The sequence below is a fragment of the Colius striatus genome, chromosome 3 (assembly GCF_028858725.1).
Source record: "Colius striatus isolate bColStr4 chromosome 3, bColStr4.1.hap1, whole genome shotgun sequence".
Lineage (NCBI taxonomy): Eukaryota > Metazoa > Chordata > Aves > Coliiformes > Coliidae > Colius > Colius striatus.
Genome location: NC_084761.1, coordinates 24,928,080 through 24,941,183, shown reverse-complemented (window position 1 = coordinate 24,941,183; position 13,104 = coordinate 24,928,080). Strand labels below are relative to the sequence as shown.

Genomic DNA, 13,104 nt, shown 5'->3' with positions numbered 1-13,104 from the left:
CTTATGATTACACAAGTCTGTATCTTATTCATATGGATGTGGAGGCTGCAGATCAGACCTCTGTTGTGAAAAATCAGAAGTAGAGAGTAGTCCTTAGATTGAGGTGATCTTTCTTTGTGATGTAACTGCCTGGAAAATATTTTTGGGCACCTGATTGGCGCTTTAGAATGTGCGTTTCAGAATGAATGCCATGTTGCAGATGTTTAAGTTGTAATTTTAATTAGGAAATTAACAAATAGAAGATAATATTCTCTTCTGCATACACAGCAATGTTAAAGAGAAGGTTCATGGTAATGATTTCTCTGAAGAGTCATGTGTCTTTTCCTCTCTCAAAAGATGTATGCAGATTTTCAGAATACAATGTCTCTTCCCATCTCTTAGGTAATTGATTAAATTTAAAAACTATTGGCAATATTAATCTGGCTTCTGCCATAACCTTCAATGACATTGCCACCGTTGGAATAGTAATACTGCTATAACAAAAGTTATTTCATCTTTCTCATATGAGTTTGCCTCTGCTGATGTGAATAAGAGAGATTACTCAAAGCAGGTATTTAGTGTTTGGGAATTCTTTTAAATTTAGGAACTTGTCTCTTACCATTCAAGTTTCAAAAGATGGAGTCTATTTCATGTTTTACTTGTGTTACCATAAGAAGAATCTGTCACTGGAGGTACTGATAGAACCTGTGCTCTATTTCACTGGAAGCCATTTCCACTAGTTACTATTTCACTTTGGCTATTGAGTTTAATCTCACATTTCTGGCTACGTTCTTGTTGTGACTACTTTCTTAATTTCTCAGTGAGGTTTGTATCTGGTGTGATGTTCCTTTTCTTTCTGTTCTCAGGACACAGTTTTCATTTGTCTTTGCTACTCCTATTAATTTTTCTGAAACAATAAGCATTAATGCATCTGCACACAAATCTGATGTCTCTAAACCTTTTATTTATCTTTATAAGGTGAGAGGACTTTCAAGTGTGATCACTGTGATGCGACTTTCAAAAGAAAGGACACATTAAATGTTCATATTCAAGTAGTACATGATGGACATAAGAAATACAAGTGTGATCTCTGTGACAAAGCTTTTGTGACACCCTCAGTCTTGAAGAGTCATAAAAAAGTGAGTAGAATCAGTTCTGTCATATTAATTCCTTCTGTGGCTTTAACATTGTGACTAAACATAAAATCCCCAGATGCTTCTGCATTTCTGGCTTTTTAGTTCAAAGCTGGCACAGCGCTTAATATCCTAAAATGCTTGCTGTGATAGTAAGATTGTTGGTGTGCAGTCTGCAGTGGGTGCATATGTATAAATGCAGTCTAAGTACTCCAGTGTCAAGTGTAAAGTGAAGTGTATTGTGATTGAGTGACATAAACGGTAACTAAGATGTATTTCTCCCAGATACACTTAGTGGGAAATTTTCACTTGTGATTTCAGAAGTAGAGTGACATGTAGTTGCCTTGTTTGTAGATCAGTACATGTACTATAAGATGACTGAGATTCAGCAAACCTGGTTCATCAGTTGTTGTTCAGCCTGCGAATTCAGCTGAGTTTTGCTGTAATAGAGAGAGAACCATATATTATAGGATAGCCATCCTCTCATATTTTACTTTTAGACTAACGACTATTAAAGCAAATTTGTTTTTCAAGCCTGAGTATATTGATCTAAGGAACTAAAAAAATAAAGAGTATATAAAATAAACCTGTGTTTTGTTTCTGATTATGTTCTTGGGGAGCAAGACTTTACAAAGGCATAGTGTCTTTCATTAGACAAACCGTTGTTTGGGAAAAAGACTATTCTTCAGACACACAATCCTTTTCATCCGTACTTACTTGTTTTAATCACTCGAGTAACAGATCTAGCCTATCATACTGATACATTGATTTCAAATTAACTTTTTGTGAAGGATCTTGCTAAGATGGATCTTAAGATCCAAAAATAAAAAATATTACCTGGATTGATTGATGGGCTCTGCATTATTTTGTAAACTTTTTCTCAGTTTCCTTTCTAAAAAATTAACTATGGCTTAATATTTAACTTTGAAATGGAAAACAGCTGCTGTTTATAAGGGTAATTTAATGCTAGCCAAATTATTGTTTGCTTGTTTAGAAACTATGATCACAGATATCAAACTGAAAAGTAGGTGTCTTGTTCTTGAATCATGAAATTACACACAGGTGAGCTGGCCATTTTAAATAGTAGCTACTTAGGAAACAGTAAACTTAGAAACTTAAAATCTTAATATTTTACTATTAATAATAAGATTTGTTTATAAACTTTAAAAGACAAAAGTTTAGAAACTTTGAAAGAACACCTATAGCTAATTCCTTTGAATCTCTGCCTGATGTGGCGGTAGAAAATATATAATGGAGATAACAGTGTTCAATGTGAGTACAGTTAAAAATTACACAAAATCACAGAATCTCAAGAGCTGGAAGGAACCTCAAAAGATCTTCTAGTCCAACTCCCCTGCCAGAGCAGGACCATCTAGAGTAGGTTACACAAGAACTCCTCCAGGTGGGTTTTGTACATCTCCAGTGAAGGAGAGTCAACAACCCCTCTGGGCAGCCTGTTGTGGTGCTCCATCACTCTCATAGTGAATAAATTCTGCCTTGTATTTCTGTTCTTGTATAGCTGTGCTGAAGCTTTCATTCTTGTCTTTCCCACCCCATGTAGACTCACACAGGAGAAAAAGAGAAGATATGCCCATACTGTGGACAGAAGTTCGCAAGTAATGGAACACTGAGAGTTCATATTCGAAGCCATACAGGTACTGTGGCATTTGTTGTAATGAACAAGACATGAATAATGTCCACAATTTATCTGTCTACAAGCATAAATGCAGATTTACAGGTAGACCTAACACAGCATCTTTTTCAGACATTTTACATACTGCAACCTGATCTAGGTGAACCTGCTTCTGCAGGGGGGTTGGACTAGATGATCTCTAAAGGTCCCTTCCAACCCCTACCATTCTACGATTATATGAGTCTATGATTAATGTCCAAAACCAGATTCTATTCTCAACTGTAATGCTAAATGAATATCTATATATGTCAATAAGAATATATCTGTATACATATGAGTTCATTCACCTCTGTGGTTGCTAAGGTGTTTTGACCTTGTCACAACCTATGTGTTATCCAAATGAGAAAATTCTACCTTGGCTGTGGTTCAACTCAAAATTTATTTTCTGTTGCAGCATCTGACTCATTCTGCTGGTCTCCTGCTGTTCCTGGGTCTGAGTTCTGCAACTTATTTTATAGTGCCACTCATTGTGTTACCGTTTCCCCTATCTGTTGTGTATATGCTTCTGTAAACACACTGAAAATACATTAATCATATTGTCATGTTGATAGGTTTCTTTTGTGAGTAGGCAACTAAAAGAGGTTTCTTTGTTTCTGACATAAAGTGGTACAGATTTGCCTTTGGCAGTCAAAGCATCAGTTAACAAATAGCCTTCCTGTGACATTCCATTCACTTCACATAAGCAAATTTGGTTTGCAGAGAGATGACAGAATTGGTGTTTTTAATCATTTGGCTTTCTACTATGTTTTGGAAAGTCTTAATCACTTCAGTCTATCAAGACAACCTCTTAATGTTATAGGTTTTACTGGTTTTTGATATATTGTGGTTTTTGAATGTGACTGCTATAGACACTAGCAAATTTTTAGCCTGGTCCTGCAGTTAGGTTAAAAGGCTAGAACTACTTTTATCTTATGCTCTTATTCTTTACTTAATTCCATGCTTGGAACGTTTATCCTTCATAGCAGCTGTATAAAAACATACACATATAAGCTTTTGTATATGCATTCAGCTTAAGTAGTTTGTGTATACTGTATGATCATAGACACAGAAGACACTGAAGATGCAGAGAAGAGGAAGAAAAAAAATCCTCCCAACACTCATGGAGCATATAGTATAAGGATTTAGAGAGCCCTTGGGGACTGTGCCTTTTTGAGGGGTCAACAATTTACCCATCTGAACTATACTTCTTCAGGTAGAGAGGAGTGAAAGGAAGCAATTCAGTAGTATTACTAGTCACTCAGCACATCAGTCTAGGATTCTATGAAAATTACTCTTTGCATTTATAATCTGCAGTAACTTTTTTTCATGAAGTTATTTTGCAGTTTTAATTATGGATATTTCTTTACCTTCAGCTTACCATCCCGTGAGGAACTATATTATCCTTTAATTTTCTGATATTTTGTCATTCTAGACTTTAATGAAAATTAGGACTTCTAGAAATTTTTTTCCAATGCTTAAATGAATATCAAAATGTTACTTCAATTCTTATTAAAATATCTGGTTTCACATTCCAGTGCTTTTTGCAGGCAAATCTACTTTATTGTTTTTACTAGTTTGATGTTTTCGTTTCTTCTTATTTCACAGGACCTTTTCTTAAACTTTTATGTATGTTTTCTGTGTACTATCTATGTTGCACATCATATTGCACAGAGGAAAAAAGCCCTAGATTTTCAAGTTGGTAGTGTAGATAGTTTTTTGGAAAGTGCTTTATAGATATATGAGTGAAAATACTTTTCACACGTATGCTGCTACCAGTTACATTTAAGTTTTCAGCTCCCTCAAGCAGGCTTTCCTAAATTTAGGCTAAGGTGAATTTGATGAAACCGCACACCAGAGACCTCTAGCCTTAACCACAGAGCCTTGCAAAGTTTGTTGCCACTATTATATGAGAAGCAGTAAACTGTGACATTTTGAACTTACTTAATGTAGAAAGTACACTTGTAAACACTTGTACACTTTTAAATTAAATACTGCCTTGCCAGGAGATGATACAGGTTAGAATACACAGTGTGAAAGCAATTCATGAAAGAAGAACATTACAGAAGGATGGAAACCTTCAAGGCCTCTTTCTTGACCTGAACAGATAGAAGCTCTCATTTTAAAGGGAGTTACTAATTCAGACTTGCTGAATTCATTCATAATGACCCATGATAATCTCCTATCCTTTCTCTTCTAATCTAGCTGCTATTGTGATGTCAGTCACATTTTTGGTGGAGAATTTGGGGATTCACATCCATCCCTGTGAGAATCAACTGAAATACATTTTTGTGGTTGTTTTTGACATTCTATTGTGATTCCTGACCATTTTTTTTATTATCCTGATAAATTTGGAGAAAAAAAAGAAAAGATGGGGAGGGGAATTGCTTCTAAAATATGACTAGTGGTTAAGAAAAAAAAAATCTGGAAGTTATATGGCAAAATGCCTTATGCAGTGTTCAGTGTGAAAATGCAATGTTTAGATTCACTTACTTCTGGAGAGGTGGCTTTGACCTGTGCTGGACCTGAAGACTTCAGCCAAGTTGTTCAAGATCATAATATAAGCAAACTAATCACCAGAGGGAATTTTAGTCCAATATTCAGTGGGTCTGGGAAATTGAGGACTCATTTGGTGGCTTTTATTAATAAAGTTCACTGCATTGTGAAAACCCTTGGCAGTTTTTCAAGGATTTTCCAAGTAGTAAGAAATTTTCACTTAATCAAAGAGTGGAGCCACAAGCTTACTTAATTCAGTGGTGGATGTTTTGTTTCTAAATGATGCAGTGTTGAATACTTCATGCTCTTGGTATCTGTTAAATTCTGTGGTTTTGAACTAATCAATTCAAAACTATGCCTTTTTTTTTTTTCTGGTCAAACTTCAAAGTATCACTTTTCTTTCTCAACTAGAAGTGAACCAAGCAGCCACTGTCTGATGATTCATCTTTGTGAATAAGCCTTCAGCTGAGGCTAAGCTTTTGGTGCAACTAAGCAGTACATTGGAACTGTAAATATTGCCAAGACCTTTATGTCTTAGTGGTTACAGCTGATTAGGTTTGTGGTATCGGTGCAGAGGTTTGTGTTATCCTGTTTTCTGTGGAGGTGGCTAACTAGACTTTGTTTTCTTAGCTACTTTGTATAAGAGACTTGGTTCTCTATTTACAAAGTAAAGCCAGGCAGAGTTTTTTTAAAGATTAGTTGTGTATCAATTTTTTATCCTTTTTTTATTCATAAAGCTGTTCTTCATAACAGTTGTGGTTCTTGTGTAACCTCCTGATTCTACTTTGGAATTGTATTTTTGATATGGTTAATACTCCATATACAAATAGAGAAGCTCAATGGGGTTTTGGATTTAATTTAACATGCAGCATGTGTTCTTAAATTTTGTTACTCACAAATGTATGCATGCTTCTTTGATAAGCAGGGTTTTTCCCTCTTTTATCTTGGAGTAAGACTCTATAAATGAGCCATAACAGTACTTGGCCTTTTGCAGAAACTGAGCTGCTTAGGGTGAGTGAACATGTCTGCATGTGCTTGTATAGAGGGAAGGGGTTGATGTTTGCATCTGAACTTAGCATATTGCTCTGTAATTCATCATCTGGGATTCCAGCCTTGGCATGACAGAGACAGCTCTCTGTAGGTCAGCTGAAACACTATAGTACATTCTCCCTCTGCTGTATCCTGTGGGTTTATGACTTCTTAGGGTCAGAGGGAACTTGGGTTAATTCAGCAAAAGAATCCTCTGACTGTGGTATAAATTCCTTGGCTTGTTCATAAATCGTAAAAGAAATTCTATGGTCTGCTCCTTGTGCTTGAAAACTGGAGGCCAGGAGGTTAATTACTTCCCTAAAGTTTTGAAGCAACTTTCAGTGTTAACAGTTACTGACTGTGGTTTATGCAGCTTCGCAGTTGCCTTATAGATAGATATGTAAATATGCTAATTGCTGTGTCATGTGTATGGATTTGTCTGTGTCTATGTAATGTATGTAAGCATGTTATCTGTCTGGTATTGATAATGTTGCTTTCCTAACTACTTACATCTCAATCCTTTCCATCGGTGGAGGGTATTTATTTGCAGGTTAATTTATTTTTAAGTTAAGATAATTGAATGTTTTAACTATAATTATGTCCTTTCTAGTATCTCTAGTACCATACATTTATTCCACAAAATGCTTGCATGTGCAAATGTGGGTTAAAATGTAACCTTGTTTTACATTTTCCAACACATTTAGTTAGAAACTTGATAAAAAGCCAGTAAGATATCTATGAATTTACATCTGCCTGAAGTGTTTTCTGAAGAGTCATGTGTCTATTCTATACCATTTAAAAGCCATGACTTAATGTGTCATCCTTACATTCTCTGCTATGGGGAAAAAGTGGCTTTATTTTGTAAGCACGAGTTGAGAAGGTTCTTTGTAAATTTGCATCCATATACATGAATAAGAAATAATACCTAGAGATTACATTAAAACAGTAAAAAAACATTCAGACTGTGGACTTCCAAATCCTTTGTGTCAACACAAGGTTACCTTTTCAATTTCTATATTCATAATGAAAAATTGTTTTGTAAGTTTGTGAATACATTTCATCACACTTGTCCTCTATAGCTTAGGTGCCGATTGCCTTATTAAGGTACCTGTCATCCTCCGCATTGAAAGCTTGTCATTATGATCCTAATTTTGGCATTGTAGTCACATTTCTACAATTTTGTTAACTAGGCATTTGAGGCTCTTTAAAATGATATTTAAGGTCCAACTGTATAAAAATCTAGGTGCAAATTTTGCAAATTTTCATGTAAAAATTCCTGAGCAACCAAACAAAATTTTAGTGGTCATTACAATAAAAATCATTGCTTATTAGCAGTAATTCAGTCATCTAGTGACATAAAAGTCTTCAAAGTAGCTGAAGGAAGCAATTAGTTGAATGACAGTATAACTTATTTATTATAATGTAAAAACATCTCCAAAGTTCTTAAAACAGGCAACTGTTTATTCGAGTATACTAGAAAATAACATACAGTCAGGATCCTTATTCTAGCAAATTAGCTTATAAATAGTTTATATTTTCTTACACTAGAAAAAGAGGATAAAAGGGAAGGAAGCTTGAAGGAGCTTCCTCTCATCACAATGGAGTATGTGAAAAAATGTCTCTGTATCTAGTCAGTGAACAGCTTGCAAATGTCTAAAGATAGGTTGTTTCTGTTCAATAACTTTTAAATGATCTCTCTTTTATCTACTGAATTTACAAAGGAGCTTGCAGAAGGCCTCAAAGGTAAGGATTCTGCATTTCTAAACCTTTCAGTTTATATATCATTGTCCTATTTATCTTCAGACAACAGTTCAATCTTTAAAAGTACCTGTAAAGTTTCATGCAGCTGTCAGCTTCTTCTTGTTTGCTTGCATGAATGGAGAAATGTTCTTATAAGAGAGATTATTTGAATGCTAGTGACTTCTTTAGATCGAATGAATTATTGATTAATGTATATGCTTTAAAAGATTAGGTCAACCATTGGGTTCACTGAAGTCATAGATGTTAATGCTCCATTCATAGGGAAACCAAATTGCTTACTTCCACTGAACTGGTTTATTCTTTAGAGTAAGTATGTTAGGGTTGTTTTTTTCTGTGACTAAATTCTTAATACCACTGCAGGACTAATATGAGTCTCTTAAGTAAGTAATAACAGTAGTTTTTTTTAATGCTTTACAGATTCAGATAGCTGTCTTATTTTGTAGTGCCCTTTGCTAGTCCTTGTAGTTAATTTCATTACAAATAGCTAAAACTTTAATTATATCACGATTTTTTTTATCAAACAGATAGGCCAATCATTTTGAGTATTGGCTTTAATTATCAGTAATCTAAATTTTCTGAATAAAGTCCAAAATTTTCAGACAACAAACTGTCTCAGCAATGAAAACAACTATACCTTGAAGAGATGGCTAAGTGCTTACAAGAAAGAGTATTAATAGAAAAATGTGGTTAAAGCAATCTGGTTTACTCTGACTTTGAAAAGAAAAGCATTCAATGTTTGTTTTTTTTCTTAAATATGTGACCATTTTTAGTGAAAGGGAAATGCATTTCCTTGTCTTACACAAAAGCAATTCTAATTTTCCCTTGTGCCTGGAAAATACACAGATATTGGAGCTTGGTTAGAAAGCCTACACAGCAACACAAGCTTAATGTTGTTTATCGGCAGTGAAGAAAAAAAAAGCAGAAATGTTTAATCTCTTGTCTTCAGAGTCTGGCAAGTTCAAGGAAGAAACATCTCTAACTGACCCATACCTGAGTACTGTTTTTCCATTTCTCTCAAGCAACAGGACTATTCTCCTCAGAGCAGTCAAAGAGCTATACCTTTCTTTATCTACCTGACTATGAGTGTAGAAATACATGTGTATTTGATGTTTCTGAATCTTGTCTCACCTGATGTCCACAAGTATTTTATCTTTCACATCACAAAATTGTTTGGTTCTTGGTGTGGGTACTTCTATACTTTCTAAAGTGCTACATTTTGAGTGTTTCATGGTTGAAGATTAGGCAGGCCAGAATTTTATATGGGCCAGATAACTGTTTTTATTGTCTGATCCAGATTAAGACTAGTCCAGGTGTCGTAAAGAGAGAAGCTAGCTGCTACAGTTGGCCAAGCTTCTTCGTTACTCTCTCTTTATTTTCCCTTCCTAGAATCTCTAGTCAAAATTATAAAAATATTTAAGACACCTATGGTTCTAAATGCTTTTGAAAATGCTACTTGATATCTAGAAAACTACTGTTTCTACACAAGAGGAAATTTCATATTTCAAAGAAATGTTTGTCTTCTCAAGGGCCATTTGACATGCTGTAGAACACTGAGGTTGTGAAATTTACTGAATTTTTTCTTAAAGTGTGACTATTTGATCTTCATTCAATACTTGGCTTTATAGCATTTTCTAGTTTAATTTCTGTTGAAATCACTTTATTCTTTGAGTTCCTATTTAACTTCTATTTTAATTCCCAATGAAGTTCTTTGCACGTGGAAGAAATTCAGTTCTGTGTATCTATGGTGTGTTTGTGTATTCATATTTGTATAGTGCATAAACTAAATTCTGTACAGAGTGGGAACACCGTGTGCAGAGCAGCAGCAGCTGAGGATATATGTGTAAAGCTATGAAGTGTTCTATATGAACAGATAATGTTCTAAAGCATATGTCACAGATTATAATTTTGTTATATCCGTTAACCTTTTGCCCATCTTTACATGCTGTTGAATGCTGTAATCACCCCAGATTATCTCTCGACTAAAAAGCTTTCTTGCAATTCCCATTCTGGGCTGTCCTGTTGGTTATCTGGTGTAGAATGTTGCATGTGTGATCCAGATGGCCCCTTGCCTCCAAATTCCTCCTCAGGTGAGCTGCCTTCTTTCCACCACAGTTGGATGATACCTTGCCCCAGTCTTAATTTTGGCCTTTTAAAAGGAATATACTTCACCAGAACTGTTCTCAAAATTGACAGTTTGAAATAATACGCTTGTATATTTATTTATTTATTTTTTAAAAAGAAATAATCTATTCCTTATTTATAAGTAGTTCAGCACCTGACAAGAAGCTGTATTTAGAAGATGATAAATAGTCAGTAGAAGATTATGAGGGAACACATTGCTATATTTGTTAATTTTTGAAGAAAACCAAAGAAAACAATTCCTTGTAATTTACATACATACACATGATGTGAGGTGTTCAGTGCCATCTGTACTGTCCTCTTCTGATGTGAGTGTTGATCTAGACCACTGGTGCTCAATACCCCCAACTGACCAAGCATGGACATATTAAAGAGTATTAAAACCCACCTTGATAATTTTGCTGCATAATTCAAGTTCTTCATTCCTTAATACAGCACTTGAATTCCAATTAAGCTGTAAAGCCAGGGAATTTGTATATGAAGGCAAACATACATACCTGATAATTCTATGCATGTGACTAAACAAGCTACATGGGAATGAGGGCAATAAATATGATTGCAAATTTAACAGAAATAATTGGTAGTAATACTCATATATAGTTTGAGAGAGCTCTGAGACTCCTTCCAAAACTAAGGGTAGTAGTTCATCAAATGCATACTTGAGCATACTGTTGACCATCTTCTCTGTGCCTCTTTTTTTTTTGATTTGCTGGTGTCTTCAGATACTCCATAGTGTCTTTTCAGATTATGACTGTTTGTCTGTTGCATGTTTCATTTGTCTCATTTGATTGAAATATATTTCTCACCTTTAAAATGCATATTTGATTGGTGTTACTTGAGGTCATTGTTTCAAGGTAATCACTAACATTGTTGTTTATATCAGGTTTCAACCTTATTTTGTAATTAGCTCTTTTTATAGCTAAAGACACTACAGGAAATGCAAAATACAGTGTGCAACTAGAAATACAAATGGCTAATTTCAATGTGTTTCAAAGTCTTTATTAAATGTCTAGATGTAGCCACCAAAACCTTGAAGAACTAATATGTATTTGGTTTTGTTTGTTAGTTTTTTTGCTGCCAGGGATATATGGATTTGGGAGATCTGAGTGCTAAACTTGCTGTAAATAGTAACTTACAAGACCTTTGATTGCAAATGTCTCATAGGAAACTCCATCCTGAGTTGAACCTGGTGTTTAACTGTTTATGCTACATTAAGGTCCAGTAGGTATTGTAATTTCAAGCTAGAGATGTTCATACTTGAGGAAAAAAAAAGATACCAATTCTATTATAGTATGTTGTCAGATCAAAATCCCATATGGTTTTCAATCATGGAATTGTTTTTTGTAATCCTTGTATTGGGGTTAAATTTATTTTTATTATGTTAAAAGCTTTGCTTTTGCTCATATAAAATCTGGAAGTAGAATGTCTAGACTTTGAATTATATTAAATCCATTGCAATTTATCCAAGGATTATTTATTTGGGGTTATTTGTACAAAAGTGCCATTAATGTGTTGATCAGTTTCTTCTTGGACAGCAGGGATGTGGCAGCCAGCTGTAACTTGAGGGTAAACATAGCATTAATTACATTTGCATTGAATGTTTTGCTTTTTTAACGATAGCCGTTGTTCTTAAGTTATTTTTGCATTCACAGCATTACTTCTGGGCATATTGACTGGACAAGCTGTTGAATTAAAATGTATTTAACATGTCTACTGGATTTTGATACTATGCTAAAGGAGAAAGCTGGGTGAAATGTTTAAGTAAAAAGTACAGATCCTAGTCTCAGTTACGGTGTAGTGAGAGTTGCAAACAATAACGTGGAAGGTCAGACCTTTTTTCAGATATTTTCCAAATGCAAAGTGTTAGGCTTGAAGCTTCATAGTGTATTTGGAAATTACAGGATTTTTTTCCCTTTGTATTATCCATATTTTTAAATATAAATCATTAAAAAAAATCCCAAACAAATTAACCCTCACTTTGGGAAATAATATGTTCAGAAACTTACTCTACTAGTGACTGCAATGAAAAGGCACTATATTAAAAAAACAGTGCACCGATTTACTTAAGTATGTTACCCCTGGTGTCATTGTCTCCAAACAAGATATTTCTGTCTGTATTTATATAAAAATGCAGAGTGCAAATGGCATAGCTGTTTAATCGACATCAACAACTTTACCTAATGTGTGCCCTCTCTTGTTATCATGTTATCACACATTGACTCCTTATTGACTCCCTATATTATAAGCTTGCTTCTAGCAGTAAATGCAAGAAGAAATTGTGATTTGTTAGAAGAGAAATACTTTTCTTTCAGATAGAAATATATGACTTGCAACAGCATTTAATTTCTTAATTATTCTTACTTTTAATCTCCTTGTAACAGATCCATTTCTTTACTCATGACAAGTTTTATGTCTGGAAATTTTCGAGTATTTATTGTGCATGAGTTGATGAGAAATTTAACATTCCAAGGCTTATAATTGATTTTTTGGTGATCTTTGCTTGATTGCAGACAAATGTGAAAGCTCTGATAGATAATATCATCTTCCCAGGAGCTTTTATCACAACCTCCGTGTGTGGGATATGTACATTTAGCATTAGTAATTTCAGACCTGTTGATTCTCTGTTTTCAACTTATGCCATTTACATCACACAGTATTGGAGAAAAGATCCATTATTCCCATTTATTTCACAGAACTTAAAGTAGAATAGACTATGTAAGACTTGAGGAACACTTATTTCCCAAATATTCGTTGACAAATCTGGTATTGAAGTAAGTCTTATGAGAAACTGACTGGTAACATGAATTGTGTTTGTCTAGTCTAGTTATGAAGCAAAGAGGGAAGTTAATTTATACCAGAGATAAAGAAGCTAGCAAGCAGCATTGTAATAATCTTGCC

The 13,104-nt window shown here is 34.5% G+C and overlaps 1 protein-coding gene across 1 annotated transcript in view; it reads left to right on the top strand.

Annotated features, from left to right (window-relative positions):
• Nucleotides 1-13,104, top strand: part of PRDM5 (PR/SET domain 5) — an 82,843-nt gene that overhangs the window by 48,852 nt on the left and 20,887 nt on the right. Inside the window, exons 12-13 of the mRNA XM_061993343.1 lie at nucleotides 958-1,118; nucleotides 2,674-2,767. Coding sequence (XP_061849327.1) covers nucleotides 958-1,118; nucleotides 2,674-2,767 — 255 coding nt within the window. The remainder of the gene's footprint in view (nucleotides 1-957; nucleotides 1,119-2,673; nucleotides 2,768-13,104) is intronic.